The 25083-nt window shown below is 35.6% G+C and overlaps 1 protein-coding gene across 7 annotated transcripts in view; it reads right to left on the bottom strand.

The window, feature by feature from the left end:
* The window catches only part of MLIP (muscular LMNA interacting protein), a 228300-nt gene that overhangs the window by 107109 nt on the left and 96108 nt on the right, over positions 1-25083 (bottom strand). For 6 of the 7 annotated variants that reach the window (XM_033103387.1, XM_033103388.1, XM_033103386.1 and 3 more), the window contains exons 2-4: positions 24023-24178; positions 13557-13949; positions 2428-4005 (exon numbers count right to left, since the gene is read on the bottom strand). In XM_033103387.1, coding sequence (XP_032959278.1) covers positions 2428-4005; positions 13557-13949; positions 24023-24178 — 2127 coding nt within the window. The remainder of the gene's footprint in view (positions 1-2427; positions 4006-13556; positions 13950-24022; positions 24179-25083) is intronic. The other variant, XM_033103389.1, reaches the window with a different exon arrangement.

Below are 25083 nucleotides of genomic sequence, written 5' to 3'. Positions count from 1 at the left end.
CTCTTCCAACTCTCCAAAAACAGGACAAAACATGAATGAAGCAAGGTGATCCACAAACAGAAACACTTTGAAATAGCCTCTGGAGTAAAATGACTTTCCTCAAAGGTAATGAATAATTTAAGTGTATGGCAGTATGGTTTAAGAAATAATTAATAATAAATTCAGGAAATGGTAATGTTTAGAACACCAGTTTTTTTTTAATACACCACAAATGAATTTCTTAATCACACATATGAATTGAAAAGATAATCACCAAGTCATTCAACCTTAAATAAGATTTTCTAATTTAGAATTACAGAAGAAAAAGATTGTCTACATCCCATTTGCTTTCAAAGTTTAAAATACAGAGCCTTTAATAATCTCTAAAAATACGTTTTTAAAATGACCCAAGTAATATATAAATTAATAATTCTAATGATTACTATTCCATAATAATGATAATTTCCTTCATGAGAACTATTAAATAAGGTTAAATGATAATTAACATGAGGTTTTCTTCTATAGCAATGAAGCACAGTAATAAAGAACAGGGCTTCAAGAATCAGTAGACTTAAATTAATATACGTCAACACTGCGTGTACCAGATATGCGATCGGGGCTAGTTATTCACCGAACTTCAGTTTCTTGGAATATAAAATGCAGAAAATAATATTACCAACCTCATAAGGTCATAAAAATTAACTGGTATAGTCCTTTTTAATTAATTTTTAACTATTCTGCATATTAGGCTATTTTTTGACTCACAGAAAGCATTTGATATCTGTTACTATCATTACTATTATCACTATTTGATAACAGGCCAATTTTCTTATATCACCACATATATTCCCCTGGAATCATCTTCTGTATATTTGGTCAGGTTGCTTACCATTTCTGAAATACCAGCTCCTTTCCTCTTCATTAAGATAAATGCTAAATATTTCCAACAGGTCTGACATTTATAATAACTTCCTTACTAACTATATCTCACTAATATTTCTATATCAAATTCAGTGAACAAATATATGTAATCTATATTATACTATGTTAATGTGTCCTTATACTTGTTTTCTACATTTATTGTAGATTTAATAACTCTATATAGCTTCTCCACATTTTATATATACATATATATATACACATATATGTATATACATATATATATGTATATATATATGTATTTTTTGTCTGTTGAATAAAAATTTTTTAAGAAAAAAAATCTTACTTTCCTTTAACACACACGCACGCACACACACACACCTCAAAAAAAGCTAGAATAGGGTGAGGATACACTAGGTGCATAATGCATGCTTTCTAAGATTAATAATATTGCAACATCATTAACAAGAGCACGTGGGTTGTTTTATCTTTTCCATCTTAAGTTCATCATTCAAACAGCAACAGAGTTGAACACAATTTCCATGCAACTTGGAACCTCTAAAACCGTGTTATTTCAATTCATGAAACTGAAAATCCCAATTCCTTCCTAATACAGGCATTTTCATAATTTTGTTTTATTTATATAGCAATGACCAAATTCTGGGTGTATAAGATCCACATTCTAAATTATTTGAGAATAGTACAGAAGCTGGCATGCTTTACAGCTGAGTTGCCATCCACCAAAAGAAAAAAACTCTACGGTCACTCCTTCAAATATTTCCCTTCTCATATTAAAATAAATGCCAGTTTCACACCTGTGCTCAATGAGTTGCTTCAGAGCATTTAAAAGCCAATATTTATCCTCTTAATTCTATTTCTTTATACCCAGCCTGTCAATTCTTTCTGTATTTCATAATTACTAAGTTTTTAGTGTTTATTGTAAATTAAATAATTTTCACATACAAAGGAAATTTCTATTCCCTTTTACCCTATGTGTATATAGCTAAATCCACATTGATTTCGCTTGAGGTACAGGGAGCAATAAAGAAATCAACTTGGTAGAAGGGGAAGAAAATTAATAGTTATAAATGAATGATGGCAAAGGAAATAGAAAGTTTTCAAATTGGGTTAGCAAGAACATGGGCCTAGATCTAAGATAATATTTTATTTTACACTAATCCTGTCTACTATTCTATCAGTACAGGACAATAGGGTCCATATTATTAAATAATTAGAAGTGTATCATATTCCCAAATCTCAACTAGTGGCTTTAAATTCCATCTTTGGGATCAATGATATAACTCTTATTATGCCGAAAGCTATAAATATAAGAAGTCATCATATGAAGAGGATTTGCAAAATCAAATAGTTTTACAGAAACATGCACAATTTTTGACAGATTAAAACTCATCTCCACGTTCAAATATACCAAATCCTAGAGCCTCTTGCATGTTCTCTACCTCCTCAGAGGAGCACAATGAATGTCATAATTATTCATCTTTTTCTCCTGAAAAAAAGATTCTTCCATGTTTCAAAAAACGCATGCACCATGCAACGTGCAAAAGATACCTTGGGTTTCTTATTTTCGGGGCCTGCTGACATGGGTAGTGCACAAGGTGAAATCGGCTCCTTGGTTCTTGTTAGCGAGATGGGAGGTGATGGGGTTGAAACGGATGGCCTGTGGTCGGACACTGAGCTTTCAGATCTCCCAAGTCTCGAAGGCAGGGTACCACCGCCACAATTTGGGTGCAGTGCTGAGGGACTGAGCTGGAACGCCTGAGCGGGAAGATTAGCATGAGGGAGAGGGGACAACCCCAATTTGGGAAGAGAGGCAGAGCTAGCACTAGAGACAGAGGCTGAAGTAGGAGCTGCAGGATTCTGCCCCTGGCCAGATAGCTGTGCGGATGCTTTCTGGGATCTGTTTATCAGGGTTGAAAGAGCCGGGGAAGGACAGAAACATTTCTCTGGAGAGGAGAGTGTGGCTCTGTGGTTAGTGGGAAATGCAGAAGATAATGGAGAGGAGGCTGATGTAGATGGATACGTGTAAATACTCTGGGGCTTTTCAGGACCCCTGAGATCAGCATCCCTTTTGCCCTTCCAAGAAAAAGAAGAAAAGCTTGGTGGGATGGGAGGACGCCTTGCAGGACTCGATGTATTTGTTTGTAGCTGGGAGAGCGTTGGATAGCTCTTCAAAGAAGTGGGTGATGGTGTTTTCTCTACATTCAAAGAAACAAGGCTGCTACTGACATGTTCTGTGGGAGAAGGGGAGGGCGCCTGGGAAAGGGGAGCAGATTGGGTGAAAAAAGGTAAGTGAAAGGATTGCCGGCTGTGGTCAGAAACCTGGTGTTGTTGCCTTTGTTCTGGAGACCCGGCTCTCAGGGAGCAACTTGAGAGAGATTTTTTAGGTGTGGGTGAGGTTTCTTTTACTTTTTGATCCAGTGTAAGTGTGGAAGAAGCCAGGGAGTTGAGAGAGAAAGTGGGACAGGATGCAGGGGAAAAGGGTCTTTGGTGAGAAGGGTCGGACTTGAGGAGAGCAGTGAGAAAGGAAAGTCGGGAGGGCACTGCGGATTTCACCCCTGACTTGGAGAGATTCCCACTAGATGACGCTTGGCTACAGATCGTGGAAGAAGAGCCCTGGAAAGAGGAGGTAAATGGTTTTGGACTTGGAGAAAGTGAATGCATGACAATACGGACTGGTATGTACGAGGCTGGATTCGACTTCAGAGAAGCACTGAAGGATCGTGAAGGAGAAGAGGTTCTCAGACTTTCTCCGGGGTTAAGGACAGGCGAGGTTAACGATGTCGTATTCTTCAGAAGTTCAGATGTCAGTCCAGGTTTTTGATCTGCTGCACTGGGACTGGATAACTTAGAACCTGGGGACTGAGTGGAATGGGGAAACTGCAATGTCGAGAAGGTGCCCTTCGGTGCAGAAAAGGGTGAAGAGTGAGCAGAAGTTTGAAAATACGTAGCTCTTTCTTCCACCAAAGCCCCACTGACATCCAGCCTCCTAGTGTGGAACTCCTCTAGGACAGAGGCTCCGTCGAGGTTAACTGGGTCGGGCGGTGTTTTCTGATTAGTTGGAGAAACAAAGGAGAAAGCAGGTGGTTTACAGGCAAGCTGCTCAGAGGTAGTGGAAGGAGAAGTTAACTAGAGGAAAGAGAAACAGACAGATTGTAATAGGACGTTATTTTGTGAAACTATCAAAATATTCTTGGCATTTGTGTGTGTATGCCAACAGTCCTATTAGTTTACAACAAAGGAGGCACCTTAAAACTCCAATAAAAAATGGAAGAAATTCTGTTTTGCTAATGAGGCATTGCTCTGAATTTGAAATAAAATATAAATAAACTGTAAAGTATTATATACTATAGCTCACGTATTCCTCAGAGTTAGCATTAATATTAAGTTGTATTCACATATTTCTATTTGGAAAATAATTCATGGACAAAATATACAATAGTTCTCGTAATTTGGAATTGTGTGATTTGAAAACATTTAAATTATCGTTAATATAAATTTCAAAATTCACTTTGGAAAATGAAGATTTTCTTCCATTGTAAGAATATAAACCATAATATAATAATAATGACTATAATCCTTAAACAATTTAACATACTTCAAATGTTTAAAATTCTAAAAACTTGGACTACTATATATTGTGAACCTGAAAAAAATGCCCAGAAATAAAAAGATGCAGCACCCAATATCAACACAGAACGATAAACAATGAGAGTGAAAGCAAAGTCTAAAACAGAGAGGGAGTTTTAGCTTACAAAAAATATTTTCCCTAATTATTTGCCAGGATGAACATATAACCAACTTGGTTATGCTGAAATACATACTCGTATCAAAAGAAGACAGAGTAATCTGCCTAAAGCAATGCAACCCACAATCCTGCATCAAATTCAAAAATAATAATAATAAAGAAATAAGGTATCATTTTCAAGAGAAACTAGAGAGAGCCTGTGAAATAATTGTGTGTATGTATTCTTGTGCTATTTTAAAAATCGCTCAGTACTTTAAAACACATATTGAAATTATAAGTGATTCTAAAGCCAAATCTTTTAAACAGAGGTTTCCTTTCAAAATTATTGATTTGATTCTATCAATCCATAAGGGAAAGGAAACTACTTTTGTCTAATAAAGAATTTAAGTAATTAATGAATCTTTATTAAGCAATTTTATATGTATTTTTTTGCATTACATAACAGGAAAATGTATGACTATAATAATTAACAAAAAACAAAAAAAACTTCACCGAAGGAATAAAGAAAATTCGAGACTCCATAGGGTGTCTTGTTTCATGTTATGCCACAGCTTTTGGTAAAGAATTTTGAAAATTAATAACAGCCACAAAAATCCCATTACCATTTTAGTCATGTTTCCAAATAACTTCAAATTATATGACAAACTTAATTAATCCTGATTATCCACCAAAGTATGTTCAAATCATAGGGACATAACTTTAAGGGTCTCATTCAAAGGAAAAGACTGTTCCCTCAAACTTCTTCAAGAGTATGGCTTCTAATTATCAAACTTTCTACTACGGTAAGTCATATTTTACCAAATATAAGTAATTTACAATTTTATTATACTTTTTAATAGTTGATTATTGAAGAACTTCTAAGAGAAAAACTGAAAAGTCTAAGAATGTTTATTATGTTTGTATTAATTTCAATATAATTCTTATTATATTTCCTATTCAATATATTGATATGTATTTGTAATATATTCATTTCTAATTTGCAAATACATCCTGATGTTATTCTAACGTATACTAATATAAAAATGTGCACCATATTTTTATAAAATTCCCAGGAATGAGGAATGCATTTTTTAATGAAAATGATAAATTTCCCTGAGTTCCTTTCATTAATAAGTATTTAAAATGAGGACCTAAGGAAATGAATAATTTTATGCAGAAAGAAAGAATGAATACCTGTCATATGCTCAGTCAAGCAGTTCAGATTAAGTCCTTCATTTTACCTCTTCCCTGTAAATCCCTTACTGGGGGATTTACATCAACTTCTCTATTGATGTCCACAAATTATTTTCATCCCTTCATACTTTCCCATTAATAATTCCTGTGCTGTATCCTAGGTTTGGTACTGATGCTCTAATTCCCTTTCCCTCAAACCTGTTCTCCTTCTTCTCCAGTATTTATTTCTAACCTGATCTTTGTTGATTCTTTTGCCTCAAACATCTCTCAGAGTTACCCGTCTGTGTTCCAATCCCCAGCCATCTTCTGATTCCTTGAGCCCCCTTACCACACACCCCTTCCAAAGTCATTCTCAAACTCTGAAGGACTATCCTGAACTCTGGATTACATTCACAACAACCTCAATAACAGAGGATGCTTGCAACGTTCTGCTGTCATTAAGTGGACAATCTCAATCATAAATCTACCCTTGCCAATATGCTGTACACCTGACACTAATATAAAATAATATTAAATGTCAACTATAATTTTAAAAAAGTCACAGGGATATAAAGTACAGCATAGGGCATATAGTCCATAACATTGTAATAACTACGTATAGTGTCAGACTTAGTAGGGTTATCACTGTGAAGTATATCACTGTGAAGTCTAATCTAATCACTGTGTTTTGTATACCTGAAACTAATTTAAAAACTCACTTTCCCCTACCATGAATCCAGTTTTGTTTTTGTCAAAATTCTAAACTTATTATGTATAGAGCAGTATCCATTTCAGATTTTTCAAAATGGGGCAAAAACCTAATCATGTAGGAACTAGTCCTGTTTCTAATAGTTCATTGCTACTTAATTTCGAAAATGAAAAGCATCTGTAATTACCAATAAAAGAATAGCTGAAACCTCAAAAAACAATCCATTTAAAAAAGTAAATAAATATGTCCTTGGATTCTATAATAGAAGTCATCAGTTATTTTAACAACTAATCTCTACTGTGGAGCTGCCTTGTAATTTTAGCCAATCTAAATTAAGTGTTCCTATATTCATTTTTTTCCTAATGTGTCTATGAGGTATCAAAGCATCTGAATAAAAGCTAAAGCAATTGATCTGCCCCTACCTGATGTTTGAAATAGTTCCTGAGATTTGCACAGCACCAGGTATTGGTCCTGTATAGTTGTGCTTTTCTTCCTGAATCTGTACAGCCATGAAAGGGAGAAGCTCTAGATTCCTCTTTGTTCTCACATATAATCACGATATCATGGCAGTTTGGCCTCCTGAACTTACCTGTTGATTGGTTTTCTTCTTACTGATGGACACTCGTAATATCACTGGGCAAATTCTCAGCCTTTCTTCCCTGAACAATTTAAATAATATTTCCAGTATTCTTACCTCTAGTTGCACCCCATTCAACTTATCATCAGAGTGACCTTTCAAAAGTCTGATCAAAGTATACCTATACTCAAGATGTCATCAATAATTTCTGTCTACCATGAACTAAAGAACTTTATGACTGAGGCTTCTGTTGCTATCCAATCTCATCTCACTCATCTGCTATTTTGCATTTTAGGTTCTAGTAATACTTCGTTCAATCTCAATCTTCCTACCAATATTGTCAACATTCTAGCCACCTTGTTTTTTACCAATCCACTTGGCAAGTCTTCATCCTTAAATCATTCCCACCAACTGCCATTATGTTTCTAGACCTAGTCTACTTCAAGCTGCTATTAAAAAATTTAATACAACCTGTTGATTGGCATGGCCACTGAACTTAATTTATGAACTTGTTCTGTACATCAGTTATCCACCTGTGCTATATCTTCATCCTTTTTCTTTTTTCCTAGTTCTCTCATCCATATATATACCGGGGTGCCAAAAATATATATACAAGTGGAAACTGGTCAATGTTGCTCAAGCAGTAGTTTGCCATAATCAGAAGTGTCTGGACGCTGATGGTAACCACTTTGAGCACCTCTTGTAATTGCAGAAATCAAACGTGACTTGTAGTCATCTTTTGTTGTCAATATATGAGGTCTGACAATTACGTTTCTGAACTTGTTGCAACGATGTTGCAACCTTTTTTGATATCAGAAGGATTATTCATTATGAATTTGTACCAACTGGACAAACAGTTATCCAAGTTTACTATTTGGAAGTGCTGAAAAGGCTAGATGAAAAAGTTACACGACCTGAACTTTCCGCCAATAATTCATGGCTCTTGCATCACGACAATGCACCAGCTCACACGCCACTTGTCTGTGAGGGAGTTTTCAGTCAGTAAACAAATAGCTGTATTGGAACATCCTCCCTACTCACCTGATCTGGCCCCCAATGACTTCTTTCTTTACCCTAAGATAAAGGAAGTATTGAAAGAACATTTTGACGACATTCAGGACATCAAGGGTAATACAACGACAGCTCTGATGGCCATTCCAGAAAGAGTTCCAAAATTGCTTTGAAGGGTGGACTAGGCGCTGGCGTCGGTGCATAACTTCCCAAGGGGAGTACTTCGAAGGTGACCATAGTGATATTCAGCAATGAGGTATGTAGCACTTTTTCTAGGATGAGTTCCTGAATTTAATTGTCAGACCTGGTATATGTATATATGTGTATGTATGTGTGTGTGTGTATGTATATGTGTGTGTATATATATATGTGTGTAGGGATGAGGTATATGTATATAGATATATATATATATATTTTATATATATCTATATAGAAAATCTCATTTAATCTTCACAAGAAAGGTTGATAATCATCACCCCATTTTACAAATGAGGAAGTTAAAGTTTATGATTACAAGTAACTACCCCGAGAAGCATGGCCAGCAAGGTCCCTCTCTCGTTTTTGTTTTCCCATACCATCCCTCTAATGCATGACTTCCCTTTCCTCACCACCTCTCCATTTCTTAACTTGATTTCTCCCCCATCACCCTAGTCACACTATTCTCATTAAAGTCACCAAATAAACTTCTAATTTCCAGATTTAATGGGCTTTGAGGACCCTGTTTTATTTAACTTTGTTTTATATTTTATTTTTCTTTGTATAATATTTATAATATTTTATACTAAATTTTACCTTATTTAATAAATAATATTATATAATAGTTTCATAGGAGACACCAGACACTTCTAGGCAGATGCTAGACAACCTCATCCCGCCTCTCCCAGAGTAGGACGGAGCATAGAGGAGGTGTGGCTCCAAGTAGGTAATGGCGGGCAAGGCTCTAAGGGGCTGACCTGTGAGAGTGGAAGGGCTCCCATATTCTAAATTGAGACAGTGGCCAGGTCAGATCCCACACCTTTGACCTCATCCCTACACAACTTTTGTTCCTACTAATACTGAGGAGAGAGGTTCCCCTTCCTGCCTTATAGGGGAGCCATGTCCCTCAGGGTCTCCTACTGCTTCATTTCCAGCTCCATCAGCAAAAGGTCTTTGATCCTTCCCTCAGCTTTGATATGAGCCTCTCAAATCTCTCAACTTGCCCTTCGTCCCTAATCAAGCAGCAGCACATACTAACCTGGCTGGCTCACTTGGCAGAATTGCTTGCTAGTGTACAGGAAGAGAATCTGGCAAGGCAGCTAGAAAATATCAAAGTACAGTCTTATAAAGGAAGGCTTCATTCTCCAGGCGGTTTCTCAGCATAAGAATAGGAGAACTAGTATTTGGTAACTCCAGGTCAGTCAGTACTCAAAATATGTCATGCTGCCATAAAGTTATTTGTTGTTGTTATTATTATTATTATTTTATAAAAGTCACTGGTTATTTCTTATTTCCAGATTGATATGATTGATAACCAGATTCTTTTGAGTTCTATAAATAAAGAAGACATTACTGAGCAACCTTTAAAAAATTAAATTAAATTAAATATTACATATTTTAGCTACTTGATCTTCTTTATAGACCACTCTTTTTGTTGAAAGCCCCTTTGGCTTTTTTTACATGAAATCCCTCTCTCCAACTTCTTTGATCCTTTCTCAGTCTCTCTCATTGGCTTCTCTTCTTTCACAGGCCATTCATATTTTTACTGTTTCCTGGCTTGTACTTTCTGTCTTCTTGTTCTGCATTCTTTCCATAAGTAAAGTCTCCATTCTTATTGCTTCACCTCATGTAGCAAATATCTCCAGTCTCCCACCTCTCTCCTGTGTTCCAGATTCATACTCCCACCTTCTTTCTAGATGTCATCATGCTATGCCATCAAGGCATCTCAAACTCATCATCAGATATCTTACCTCTTCCTATCAGTTCCCAAGGCCTGTTATTCTTTCTTCGATTAATCCAACATTGATTGGTTACAAATTTCATGCCTTGTTTATTTTTCCCGTACATTGTCAATAAACAAATCCAGTTAACTGCTCTACCCCGAAAGTCCACCTTTTTATTCCCACTATCATTGTCTTAACGTTATCATCGGTCTTTCAGACAAATCACTCTGCTTTTGTATGTGTATATTCACCTCTCTTTTATCTCTAATACTATCCCCAGCTAAGACAGTTCTTATACTTTTACAGTAACATTCAAAAACATTACTCTTTTTTTCTGAATTTTGAGAGAATTTTGATTCAGCCGCTTATATAGCTTTTTTACTTTTGACTTACACTTTAAAATTTAAAATTCTTCAGTGATTTTTTTTAACATAATGTGTTTTTACTTAAAAGTGTCATTTCAACAAAAATATTTGGAACATAAGTGAACTCAACCCAATATTTATGTTGACTATGTTCGAGATAATACAGTAACCACTACAGGGAACAAAATGTTTAATAAAAATGGATTTAAAAGGGACTTTAGGTTATGGAAAGGTTAAAATCCAAACTAAAAACTACCCTCCACTGACTATGGAAACCCCCACATCTAAAACTTGGTTATTCCATCATCTTTCCTGAGACAAGAAAAAAAAGTTTAAACCTATCACCACTTACTTACTTTAAAGAGTTTACAGTCTGCTGGGAGAGAAAAGGCATGAACCTAAATAGTCATAAAATATCCTGGAATATGTAACTGTTATAAAAAATGTTCAGAAACAAAAACCTATCAGAATTATACAGAGGGAGAGTTTGCTTTCACTGAAAGAACCAAAGCATACTTCATGAAGGAGCCAATATCTGAGAAAGAAATTCAAAGATGTAAACTTTTAACTATTTTTTTCTTTTCATAAACCTTATCGGACCTCACCTATGGTCAAGACACTGCACAAAGTGCTATGGATACAGAAATGAACAGAAGACAGGTAGGTAGTGGGGGCAAGGCTCTAAGTTACTCTTTAGTCTACTGTTACTTCACATTTCTCTCAGTCTAGTGAGGAAGAAAGATACAATCAACTATAACCAAGTCAAGAGGAGTTACATTGAAGATTTGCTATATATTTTTTATATATATTGCTATATATATTTGCTATATATATTTTTTATATTGAAAAAGGCCACAAAACTATAAAGAAAATGACAAAGATGAAGGAGAAAAACTAACTCCTCTTCAAAGGGAATATCTCTAGGAGAAGGTGCTACTTGAGCTGAGCTTAGAAAGTATTAAGTAGCCTAGGCCCAAACAGGCGTGGGTCTGGGGAGGCGGAAAAGGAAGCATTACACACAGAGGAATCGAGAGCTCAGGGATGGGAAGGTATGAAGTGTGAACTCTGGTGATAATTCAGCACAGCTGAAGACAAAGTGTGCAAGGTGTGGATGGAAAACAACATCTAGGTTAGGTTATGGAAAGGTTAAAATCCAAACTAGGAACTAAAGACATTTTTTAGGAATAACTTAAATTATTATGATTAGCTAATAGTGCCAATTGACAAACAAGTCTATGCATGGATTCATTTTTACCAGGTAGACCAGAAAATCACTTAATTAACTGCATTTCTGATTGAAAAAAATTGATGTTGGCATCAAATTATCCATTCACGGGATATTCTTTAGACTTTTTTATATTAAACTTCTACTACTGAGTACATTAAACTTCTCAGAGTGCCTTCTTTGGTGCTCTCGTCATTTCTCTTTAAATTTGTGGGTAACAATTATTTTTAATTCATCTTATTTTTATTTCATGATGATTTACTACTCATCACTCAAATGAATTATTACAGCAGATGGAAACAGGAGCTATGGCTATTCCCAATCCTTTCCAATCCAGTATTCCTCCATTAGTGGTAATTATCATTTTTAACCACTACTAATGAATTAGGTTGAGTGTTGCCTTTTCATTTGGAACTTTGATAACATGACTATAACCTACTCCTAAGTAACCTACGTTGGCAAAAAGATCCCAAAGTATATGGTTAAGTCTCTAGGTTGACCTCTATATATTGGGTCACATGAAAACAAAATAAATGGCAAATTCAGGGGAAGAAATATATGAATTGGGGAAAAAGAATAAAAAATCCAAATATTGCTTCATTAAGAATATTTTTTCTTTATTTATATTTGGTATCATCATGCCTACATGTTCTTCTTCAAAGGGGTCACATCAAACTACCCTCCATTTTGGAAACCCCTACATCTCCAACTTGGTTATTCCACCATCTTTCCTGAGACAAGAAAACATAGTGTAAGTCTATACCCCTTAGTTAGAATATGTTTATATGATTAGAATATTTCCAATAGCAAGATGAGAATAAACTTCAAGAAGAAATAAATGTTTTACTCCCCTGAACCTGGGTGGGGGTACCCCAGTAAGAAACTTCTGTCACCAAAAGGCAGCACGAGGAACTGGATGCTCAAAGGAGATATAAATATAGCATCAGGAAGTCAGGGTAGGCTGCAGAAATGAAGATGGGTTGGAATCAAAAATAAGATTCCTGCACAGTTTTGCATAAGATCTACTAGACACCAAAAGGCCAATTCACCAATGAAAGTGTTCTCCCAACTACTCTAGGATGCTTGCAAAGGCCTGGTCTAGTAGATCCTGACCAGGACATCTTGATACTGACCCATGCTCATTGTCAAGGAGAGCAACTCATCCACTATATACTGCAAAGCCAGCCTCTGCATCCCTGACATTCTACCTACAACTTGTCAAAGACATCTTATAAGTTCATTACAACAAATAGCCAGTCAATGACAAAATCTTCCTATTTCTTTCTCCTTTCAAACCTCCCTATCTTTCTTACCTGGTCATTTCTTTCCTGCCATCATAGACATGGATCTTCTCCTACTATATCAAAGGCTCTCCACCTTAAAAAACTATACAATCTTGCTACTAGGTTTTGGTGTAGGACTTCTTCCCATTTCACTGAGGCCAACCTGCCCTGGTGGCTTTTAGGACCTTACTGCGTATTTCCCTTAAGACACACAGGGGGTTTTTATTTCACTTACACACTCTTATTTCCTACTGTGTCATTTTACTACTCTTTTACTAGTGTAAAAGCTTATGTGTCTACATCTAAAATCCAACTGATGTCTTCTCACTGGATGTTCTTATATTTATAATGTGCTTCTTGATGCAACAGCTCATCAAGCACTCTCTCCTAAGAAACTCCCATTAACAACCTACCCAAGAATTGTTCAAAAGGAAGAGGTAATATTCCCTGAAATACACTCCAGCTAAAGTTTTACATTTTTCCTTCAGCCAAGTCACAGTATAATTGTATAATCCTTTCTGTCTTATGAATTTATTATCTATATGATTTATGAGCTTGAGATTTTGGTTTTTTAATGTACTTTTCTTTAAGAGACTTTTTTATGCCTTGAACAGGAAAGGCTTTTCTGATAGTCTTGAACAAGGGGTATGTAAACAATATCATTTTTCTTGTAACAAGAAGAAAAATTTACCTGCCCATGCTTTTGCTGAGGAGCCATCCCATGAGGCATTTCAGGATATGATGGGGCCTGGAGGTTTGCCCCCCGTGTTTTGGGACGCACCACATCAGAGACCAGACTGGAGGAGATTGCGAGAGACTTGGGCCGAGTAGCTGTGGTTCCCATTCCCCCTGGGGGGTTTTGTTCACCTTTTCTGCTTGTAGCTTCCTCTTCCCCTTCAGAGTCCACAATAAAGACATATTCAGCTTTGAAGAGGTCACTTTGCTGCATTCCTTGAGGTTTGTTTGCTTTAAATCCCCTTCCTTGTAAAATATTTCCACTGACCCCTGAAGGATAAGCCAATGTTTCTCGGTCTCTCTCCTGTTGGCTTCTAGTATTCAAGGTCAAGTACTCATTGAAATTAGGCTGCAATAAATGTAGAGACATAAAAGCATTAACACTGGTTTAATAAGTGCTTTTTTCTCCATGTACACTTAAAACCTTAAACTGCTTATAATATCCAAGAACAAGAGTTTTTAAAAATATACTTAAAAATCAGATTGGCTTAGGAGAGACTGGATTGAACTTAATGGTTTACTTTTACTAGCCTATCTGTTTATCCTAATCCAAACCAAACAATGTAAGGCTCAGAATCAACATCAACAAATGAACCTACTTTCAAATAAATCATGATATAACTTTCTAAAAAGAGATGGAGCGAGCAATGTTTTCCATGAAAACATTCATGAAACAAATGGGGATTGGTCAAGGATTTAGTCAATGATCAAGGAAAACGTGTATATCCTGTATACGCCAATGGAGAAAGGAAACCACGTTGAAAGGTTCTAAAATAAATATATCTAAAAGTCTGGAAGGAAAACTAAATTGGAACAAAATGCACAGATATTCAGATAAAACAATCTAAGCTACTTGGGAAGAACTCATGAATAGAATCCCCAAAAATGATAGATATTTTTAGTACAAAGTATTATTTACCATTATTTTATTTTGGATTTGTAATTCTAAATCTTTTCCCATCCAACATTCTATGAATACACAGAAGATTTACAAGGCCAGGAATAAGACAGTTTATCACAAACACTTTTTTTTTCCCTAAAATGAGAGCAGCTATGTATGCTAAGACAGTTTTTAAAAGACCCAATATTAATTTTCTTAGTTTTTATAACCATGGTTAGTAATGGTTAGTATACTTCTTTTCTTTGCAACTTTTTTTAAGACTAAAATTATTTTAAAATGACATCCAGGCAAGATGGCCAAGTAGGTAAATGCTCCTTCCATGACCAATCAAAATTACAACTAAATTATAGAACAATCATCACTGAGAACCATCTGAAGAATAGGTGAACTAAAGTACTATAACTAGGATATAAAGAAGACTGGTAAGAGGGGCAGAGACAGGGAACGGGCAGATCCCACACCCAGGATGTGGTGAATAAGAATCAGGAGAGAATTCTCAACTGCAGAGGTCCCCCCTGAGGAGCAAATTGTCCCAGTCCCTCCCCATGCTCTCCATCCGAGTGCTCCAGTGCCAAGAACAGGAATCCTCATAATATTTGGCTGTGAAAATCAGTGGGAATTACATCCAAAAAAGATGGAGGGCTGCTGGAGTCCAAGGCGCTGCAGGTCTTAAAGGAACCAGACACAGATTCACTCACTAACAAACTTAATCGCTGTGGACGCCAGCACAAATGAAGAAGCTTAAAAAGTGCCAGGGACATATGAAGAGAAACTAAATTGACTAATATCAGGGCAAGAGTTGGAGGATCAGAAGTCAGGACAGCTCTCTCCAGGGATGAAAGTGCTGGCAGATGACATTGTTCCTCTCTTAATCCCTCCCCGAACCCAGCCAGCCCAGCACACGTTGGCACCAAATCTGAGTTCTCCTTTAACCTGGGTAATACAGCTAGTCCCATTCTAGTGATTTCCTGATACCGTGCCCCACACAACTCATGTCCCAAAGCAAAACTCTTCTAGTGGCTCCTCTACATAAGCAGCCTTCCTCATCTCACCATATGGACTTTCTTAAAATCTCATAAAGGTCCACAAACCACAAACAAGGAGCAGCTGGCCTCAGTATGACCTGTATCTCTTGCTAAGCTACCTAAAGCCCACCACAAGTGGCAATCATCTCAACTTGCATTGTAACTCCCATCAGGTAGTCCCATACCTGGCATAACCAGCAGCCAAGTGTCTTTGAATGTAACCTCAATTAAGTGACCACAAATCAGGCACAAGTGGCAGTTGAACTTAACTCACATTATAGTACACACCAAAGGGTCTCAAGTCAAACACTAGTGGAAGCCAGCCTTGGTTTACAGAACAGACTCTCCCAAGTACCTCCAAGCCCAGAACAAGAGACAATCAGCTATAGATCACTTTGTAGCTACTATAAGATGGCCCCAAGCCAGGCACAAGTGGTGGCTGGCCCTGGCCTGAACTGGAGCCCCTCCCAAGAGGCTCCAGAACCAACACATCTGACGGATGGCTTCAAACCACACCAAGCACCACCCACCTAGTTCCACAAATGGCACACCCAAAGGGTAGACTTGGCTGGCCCTACAGCCCTGCTAAAATGACTCCCATTTTATGGGGTCAGCCCCTGAACAACAGATCACCTTCTGTAGTCATGGCCAGTACTCACAGGCAGTAATCCTGAGTTTCAATCCCACCCACTGATGTGCCAACAGCAATCAAGGCTCAACTACAGCAGGAGGGCATACACAACCCATACAAGTGACCCTGTGGAGCATACAGTTCAGGTGACCAGGGAGATTGCACCATGGGGCTCCATAGGACACTTACTACATAAGGCCACACTGCCAAGACCAGGAGACATAGCAGATCTACTTTATACAGAGAAACAGTCAGCCAAAATGAGGAGACAAAGAAACACATTCCAAATGAAAAAACAGGCCAAAACGCCAGAAAAAAAAAAAAAAAAAAACTGAAGGAAATGAAGACAAGCAATGCAGTAGATGCAGATTTCAAAACACTGGTTATAAGTTTGCTCAATGAATTTCAAGGAAGAGTAGATGAACCCAGTGAGAGCTTCAACAAAAGATAGGAAACATAAAAAATGGAGAAAGAAAACATAAAAAAGAACCTGTCAGAATGAGGAATACAATAACTGAAATGAAGAAAACATTACATGCAATCAACAGCAAATTACATGAAGCAGAGGATCAAATCAGCAATCTGGAAGACAAGCTAGTGGAAAACATCCAATAAAAACAGCAAAAAGGAAAAAATAAATTTAAAAAGTGAAGAAAATTTAAGGAACCTCAGGAACAACATCAAACAAACCAACATTCACATCATATGGGTACAAGAAGAAGAGAGAGCAAGAGGTTGAAAACCTATTCAAAGAAATAATAACTAAAAACTTCCTTAACAAAGCAAAGGAGATAAGTATACAAGTCCAGGAAGCACAAGAGAATCCCAAAAGGATGAACCAAAGATGTCCACACCAAGACATATAATAAATAAAATGCCAAAGGTTAAAGACAAAGAGAGAATCTTAAAAGTAGCAAGAGAATACCAGTTAGTTATATACAAGGGAGCTCCCATAAGGCTGTCAGCTGATTTCTCAACAGAAATGTTGAGGCCAGAAGAGAATGGCACAAAATATTCAAAGTGATGAAAGGCAAATACCCACAACCAGCATTCCTCTACCTAGCAAGGGTAGAATCAAAGAGACAAAGTGTTTCCTGAACAATAAAATTTAAAGATCTTCATCACTACTAAACCAGTATTACCACAAGAAATGTTAAAGGGACTTCTTTAAGAGGAAAAGAAAAGAACAATAATGTAAATAAGAAAATGTTGGAAAGAAAAAAATTCTCACTGACAAGGCAAACACTTGGTAAAAGCAGTGAATCAATCCACTAAAAGCTAGTACAAAGGTTAAAAGACGAAAGTAGAAAGATCATGTGTAATTACAACAATAAATTAAGGGATACACATAAACACACATATAAAAGAAGTAAAAACTAATGACAAAAACATAAATGTGAAGGGGGTGAGTAAAAATGGTAGTGATTTTAGAATGTGTTCGAACTGAAGGGACCATCAATTTAAAATAGGCTGCTGTAAACATAGCTTTGTATATAAAAAGCATATGGTAACCACAAACCAAAAATCTACAAGAGATATACAAGAAATAAAGAAAAATGAATCTAAACATAACAATACAGAAAGTCATCAACGTACAAAGGAAGAGAGCAAGAGAATAAGAAAGGAAGAACTACAAAAACATCAGAAAACAATTAATTAAATAGTAATAACTACATACATTTCAATAATTACTTTAAGTTTATTTTGACTAATGCTCGAATCAAAAGATATAGGACGGCTAACAGATTTCTAAAAAAAGACCCATACATATGCTACCTATGAGACCCACTTTAGATAGAAATACATAGAGACTGAAAGTAAAGGGATGAATATAGATATTTCATGCAAATGGAAACAAAAATAAAGGTAGGGTAGCAATACTTATACCAGAAAAAAATTATAATTTAAAACAAAGGCTGTAGGAAGAGACAAAAGAGGACATTTCATGATGATAAAGGGATCAATCCAACAAGAGGATATAACTCTTATAAACCTCTACGCACCAAACAAAGGAGCACCTAAATATATACAGCAAATATTGACAGACATCAAGGGAGAGTTCCACACTAATGCAGTAATAATAGGGAATTTTACACCCCATTAACGTCAGTGGATAGATCATCCTGCCAGAAAATCAGCAAGAAAACAATGGCCGTAAATGACACATTAGACTAGATGAATTTGATTGATATTTTTAGAACATTTCACCCAAAAGCAGCAGAATATACATTCTTTTCTAGCATATATGGAATATTTTCCATGATAGACCTCACGTTAGGCCACAAAAGAAGTCTCAGTAAAGTTAAGAAGGTTGAAACCATATCAAGCATCTTTTTTTATCGCAATGGTATAAAACAAGATATCAACTACAAGAAAAAAACTGAAAAACATACGTACACATGGAGACTAAATAACACACTACTAAACAATGAATGGGTTAACAATGAGATCAAGGAAGAAATCAAAAGATACCTTGAGACAAATGAAAATGAAAACAAATGACTCAAAATCTATGGGATACACCCAAAACAGTTCTGAAAGGGAAATTCATAGTAACAGAGGATGACCTCAAGAAACAAGAAAAAATTAAATTAAACAATCTATCCTTACAGCTAAAGGAACTAGAAAAAGAACAACAAACAAAGCCCAAAGTGAGTAGGAAAAAAAATAATAATAAAAATCAGAGCAGAAAGAAACAAAATAGTCTGAAAGAATAATAGAAAAGATCAATGAAACCAATAGCTGGTTCTTTGAAAAGACAAACAAAATTGATAAATCTTTAACCAGACTCATCTAGCAAAAAAGAGAGAGGACCCAAATAAATAAAATCAGAAATGAAAGAGAAGTGACAACTGACACCACAAAAATACAAAAGATTATAAGAATATACCATGAACAATTAAAATGTCAACAAAATGGAGAACCTAAAATAAGCAGATAAATTCCCCAAAACATATAATCTTCCAAGACTGAATCAGGAAGAAACAGAAAATCTGAAGAAACCCACAACCAGTAACAAAATCAAATCAGTAATCAAAAAACTCCCAACAAACAAAAAGCCTGGACCAGATAGATAAACAGATGATTTTTACTAAATATTCAAAGAAAATGAATACCTATCCTTCTCAAATGATTTCAAAATTTGAAGAAGAGGGAAGTCTCCCAGACTCATTTCATGAGGCATCACCCTGATACCAAAACCAAACAAAGACACTACAGAAAGAGAAAACTATAGGCCGATATCACTGATGAACATAGATGCAAAAATCCTCAACAAAATATTAGCAAACAAAATTCAGCAATACAAAAAAAAAAAAAAAATTCAGCAATACATTAAAAACATCATACACCACAATCAAGTGGGATGCAAATTTGGTTCAATATCCGTAAATCAATTAATGAGATACACCACATAAACAAAATGAAAGATAAAAATCATATGTTCCTATCAATAAATGCAGAAAAAGCATTTGACAAAATTCAACATCTATTCATGATAAAAGCTTCCAGCAAAGTGGGGATAAAGGGAATATACCTCAACATAATAAAGGACTTATATGTAAAAACTACAGCTAACACCATACTCAACATGAAAAGCTGAAAGTTTTTTCTTTAAGATCAGGAACAAGACAAGATGTCTATTTTCACCATTTTTATTCAACATAGTATTGGAAGTCCTAGCCACAGCAATCAGACAACAACAGAAATAAAAGTCATCTGATTTGGAAAGGAAGAAGTAAAACTGTCATTATTTGCAGATGACATAATACTAGAGACATAATAGAGAACCCTAAGATTCCACCAAGAAACTATTAGAATTCAGAAAACTAGATGATACAAAATTAAGATTCAGAAATTAGTTGCATTTTTGTACACAACAACAAATTATCAGAAAGAGAAATTAAGAAAACAATCCCATTTCCAATTGCATCAAAAAAATATAATAACTAGGAATAAATTTTACCGAAAAGGTAAAAGACCTATACTCAAAAAACTATACAACAATGAAGAAAGAAATTAGAAGATATAAATAAATGGAAAACTATACTGTGCTCGTGGATAGGAAGAATTAACATCATTAAAATGTCCATGCCCAAAGCAATCTACAGATTCAATACAATCCTTATCAAAATATGAATGGCATTTTTCACAGAACAAATAATCCTAAAATATATATGGAACCACAAAGGATCCTGAATAGCCAACGTAGTTTTAACAAAGAACAAATTTGGAGGTGTCATGCTACGTGATATCAAACTACACTACCAGGCTATCATAATCAAAACAGCATGGTACTTGCATAAAAAAGACACATAGATCAATGGAACAGAAGAGAGCCCAGATATAAATCCATGCCTACATGGTCAATTAATCTGTGACAAGGGAAGTAAGAATGTACAATGTAGTAAAGACTGTCTATTCAATAAATGGTGTTGTGAACATTGAACAGGTACATGCAAAAAAATGAAATTAAATCACTTCCTTATATCATATACAAAAATAAACTGAAAATGGATTAAAAACTTAAATGAAACCATAAAAATGAAACCACAAAACTCCAAGAAGAAAATATAGGTAGTAAACTCTGTGACGTTGCTCTTAGCAGTAATATATATATATTTCCTCAGGCAAGACAAACAAAAGAAAAAATTAACAATTCAGACTACATAAAACTGAGAAGTTTTTGCACCACAAAGGAAATCATAAACAAAATAAAAGTACAGCTTACTGAATAGAAGAAGATATTCAGCAATGATACATCCAATAAGGGGTAACATCTGAAATATATAAGGAACTCACACAACTTAACCTCCCCCCAAAAAAAAATCCAATTAAAAAATGGGCAGATGACACGAATAGACATTTCTCCAAAGAGGACATACTGGCCTCTCCAAAGAGGCCAATAGACATATGAAAAGATGATCAACATCACTGGTCATCAGAGAAATGCAAATTAAAATCACAATGAGATATCACCTCATACCTGTCAGAATGGCTATCGTCAATAAATCAACTAACAAGTGTTAGCAACGATGTGGAGAAAAGGGAACCCTCATGTACTATTGGTGGGATGGTAAATTGGTGCAGCCACTATGGAAAATGGTTTGGAGGGTCCTCAAAAATTAAAAATTGAACTACCATATGACCCAGCAATATCCACTTCTGGATATTCATCCCAAGAAACCTAAAACACTAATTTGAAAGGATATATGCACCCCTATATTCATTGCAGCATTACTTAACAATATCCAAGATATGGAAGCAATCTAAGCATCCATCAATAGCTGAATGGATAAAGTAGAAGTGGTACAAATATAAAACGGAATATTACTAAGCCATAAAAAAGAATGAAATGTTGCCATTTGCCACAAGATGGATCGACCTAGAGGGTATTACACTAAGTGAAATAAGTCAGACAGAGAAAGACAAATGCCATATGATTTCACTTATACGTGGAATCTAATAAACGAATAAAACAGAAACAAACTCATAGATACAGAGAACAAATTGATGGTTGCCAGACGGGAGGGGGTTCGGGGTATGGGTGAAATAGGTGAAGTGATTAGGAAGTACAAACTGACAGTTATAAACATAGTTACAGGGATGTAGCATAAGGACTATAGTTAATATTGTAATAACTATGTATGGAGTCATATGAGTACTAGATTTACCAGGGTGATCACTTCGTATGTTATATAAATGTCTAATCACTATGTTATACACCTGAAACTAACATAATATTGTATGTCAACTGTAATTGAAAATTTTTAAAATATTAAAAAATAAAAAATAAAATCATTTCAAAATAGAAAGTTAAAAATGACACTAATTAAACAAAAATAAACTAAATTTCAACTATGGGTGTCAATTTAATGTATGTGTGTGTGTGTGTGTGTGTGTGTGTGTATGTGTTGTGTGTGTGTTGTGTGTGAAGATAGAAGTGAAACCACTGATTAGGTATAACTAAACTAAGTAGTTATTAAAAACACATTCCACACTTTTCAGTGGGTGATGACATAGTCAAGATAAAACACAAATTTTCTCTGGTTAGGATTTCCCTGACAATGGTTATTTCACATAGTAAATTATAATACTATACAGTAACAAAAGCCCAAATTCGAAGGAAGTTTAAATTAAAAATGAAAGGATTCAAAGGCAGATTGCTTATTATAGAGAGTAACAGAATCACTAAAAAACTAACAAATATTAAAATAGTGTTTGAAACATTATTAATGATCTAAAATAACTCCCTTCCTCCACAGTCCATCATTCTCTATTCACTTACTCTGATGTATTTTTGTAGCATATATCAGTACTTTAGATTTTATTATATACTTTTCACTTTTTTTCGTTACCTACCTTCCCAATAACAAATAAGTTATGACTTGACTTTATTTACTCAGAATCTACAGCACCAAGTACATAGTATGTATTCAGTAAATAGTTGTTAAATATATAAAGAATGAACAATTAGCTATCCTGTTCTACTATAACATTAAACTGTTTTTAAAAACAGAAAGAACAATCTTTAGTCTTTTTAAAGATGTTGTGCCTGTATCATTGCAATCAGCAGATGAATATCACCGTTGGAGGAAGCTTTGGAGATTTGCAACCAAATTGGTTCATATATCTAGTCTCACGTACCCAGAGCCCCTAATAACAAAGGACCCTATAAACACATGTAGTTGAGTACTGTTAAGGAGAAACTTCCAGAGTGCCTTATGTAGTATTAAGATTTACTCTGAAATCATTAGGCCCCAGTTGACCCTAAATATGAGCATTGAAAACCCCAGAACCACGGATATGTTACTACTTACTATATAAGATGTTTTCATACAGACAAGGTAAATCAGATTATTTTATCCCCTTTCTGTTGGCTCAAGAATACCCCCAAAGTTCCCCCAGTAACATTCTATTTATAAGAAGACAGTATTAACATACATTTCAAAGAGTTTTGGTTTTGTTTCTTTTTTTTTACCCACAACGTCATTATTCTAACACAAGTCATTTTCAGGGTTTTGTTCTTTTTAATTTAATTTTCAGCACTGGTCTCATTTTAGATAGGTATAATCAGGGTATAACTAAAATTTTTTAACCTATTTGACCTCAAAATTATAAGGTTAACATTTTCCATGGAATTATATAATCACTACAATTAAAACTTTGCCAAAGTGATTATCCTGGGTATTAGCCAAGGTATTATCATATTCTTATCTTTTCTCTGATTGCTAGATATGAGGCTGTTTTTATTTTTCCCTGATTATTTTCCTACATAACATTTTTCTTCTTGTGTACGTACTACTTCCTTGGGATACATTTCCAAGAGTTAGATTATTGAAAGGTTATGAACAGTTTTATGACTGTGAATAAGGTTTTTCTACCAACATTGTACAAATTCGCAAAACTAGCAGCAATGTGTGAGCATACAAATATCCCCACAATTGCTCCAACATTGGGTATTACATTTTTTTAATGTTGCTAATTTATTACATGTGAAAGAGTAACACCTCACTGTTTTGTCCTGTATTTTCTTTCAAAATAAATTTAAACTGTTTTTAAAATTTTGCTTTTATTATTTTAAAATACATTTGAGAGAAGGGGAGATGCCAGGAGGCAGAAGGTGTTAGGTGAATAGCAAACAATAGGATGTCATTTCAAAAAGGGTGAGAATAATATATTAGAGAGAACCTGGGATTTGACAACATTTAAGTTCCTAATACATAATCATATTTTTAGTCCACCTTAGATTTCACAGTCATCTCACTTTAAGCAGAGGAAAAAAACATTCATACAAACTTCCAAATCATTATCATGGATAATTTAATGTTAATTGCTTTATGTAAAAAAGAATAAAATAATCCTACCCTATTTACAGTTTCTGGATTCTTATCACTTGATTCCTCAGGAATTTTAACAAGGAATTTAGAGGTGTCAGCCAACTGAGAGTGGGTTGGTAGTCTTCTGACAGTGGGGACAAATGTGAAGATCAGAGGTTTGGCTTCAGAATCACCAGAAGAGACCTATGAGACACGTAATAAATTAGACTTTCAGTCTTGTCAAAGGTTTATCTTGACTTTATTCTCTGTACACCATGATATTGATCTCACTTATTTTGATAAATTGCCTATTGTCCTGTGAGCGTGTGCATGGTTGCCAAAGAAAACGGCTACAAAAACAGTCATAGTGTGTCAGATTCTTTTATTACGACACTGTTTATCAGAAAAAGCATACAACCCCGGGAAGATCGTGTTGTAGGGCCTGGCAATAAATCAGCAGTTTGGCCAGCTGATTTATAGGAATCATCCCTCAATTCCTACATCCTCTGCACACCCTCAGTTTTTCCCCATCTTGTCCCCTGCTCCAATCCTTGAACCCTTTCCACTGTACACTGTGTGGAATTCAGTCAGCCATCACAAAATCCTCCATATCCTTAACATCTCTGGGTATTCTAGCTCTGACTAAACCATGGTTCCCTCGAAATTAGGGCTCTTCTTTCCAAGAAGCTCTCTCAGGGTTAGCTGTTTTTTCTCACGCTGCGCCGGGGAGTGGAATAGGTGTCCTCCTTGTTCCTTTTTACTACTTCCAGACCATTCTTTTTTTTCCCTCGTACCTAAAAACTTCTAGCTCTGAACCTCATGTCATCTTCATCAGTCCATACCACTCACTACCTCTCCCTGTCACACTCATCTGTCCACACCCAAATCAAACCCCTTTTTCTATGAGGATTAAGTTCCTGGCTCCATACCATTCCCTTTAACAGTACGCTTTTTATAATACTCAGTATCATAGTCCATGGGTAATTTTTCTAATATCGTGCTGCCTTGACCTCTACTCTTCCTTGCCTCTCACATCCCTAGCCTACAGCAATAGCTACAGACCCTCCATAATTTCGTGTTTTTCATTCTCTCACCACCACTTCTTTTCT

This window comes from Rhinolophus ferrumequinum, chromosome 3, assembly GCF_004115265.2.
Source record: "Rhinolophus ferrumequinum isolate MPI-CBG mRhiFer1 chromosome 3, mRhiFer1_v1.p, whole genome shotgun sequence".
Lineage (NCBI taxonomy): Eukaryota > Metazoa > Chordata > Mammalia > Chiroptera > Rhinolophidae > Rhinolophus > Rhinolophus ferrumequinum.
This window is presented reverse-complemented; position numbering and strand designations above follow the sequence as displayed.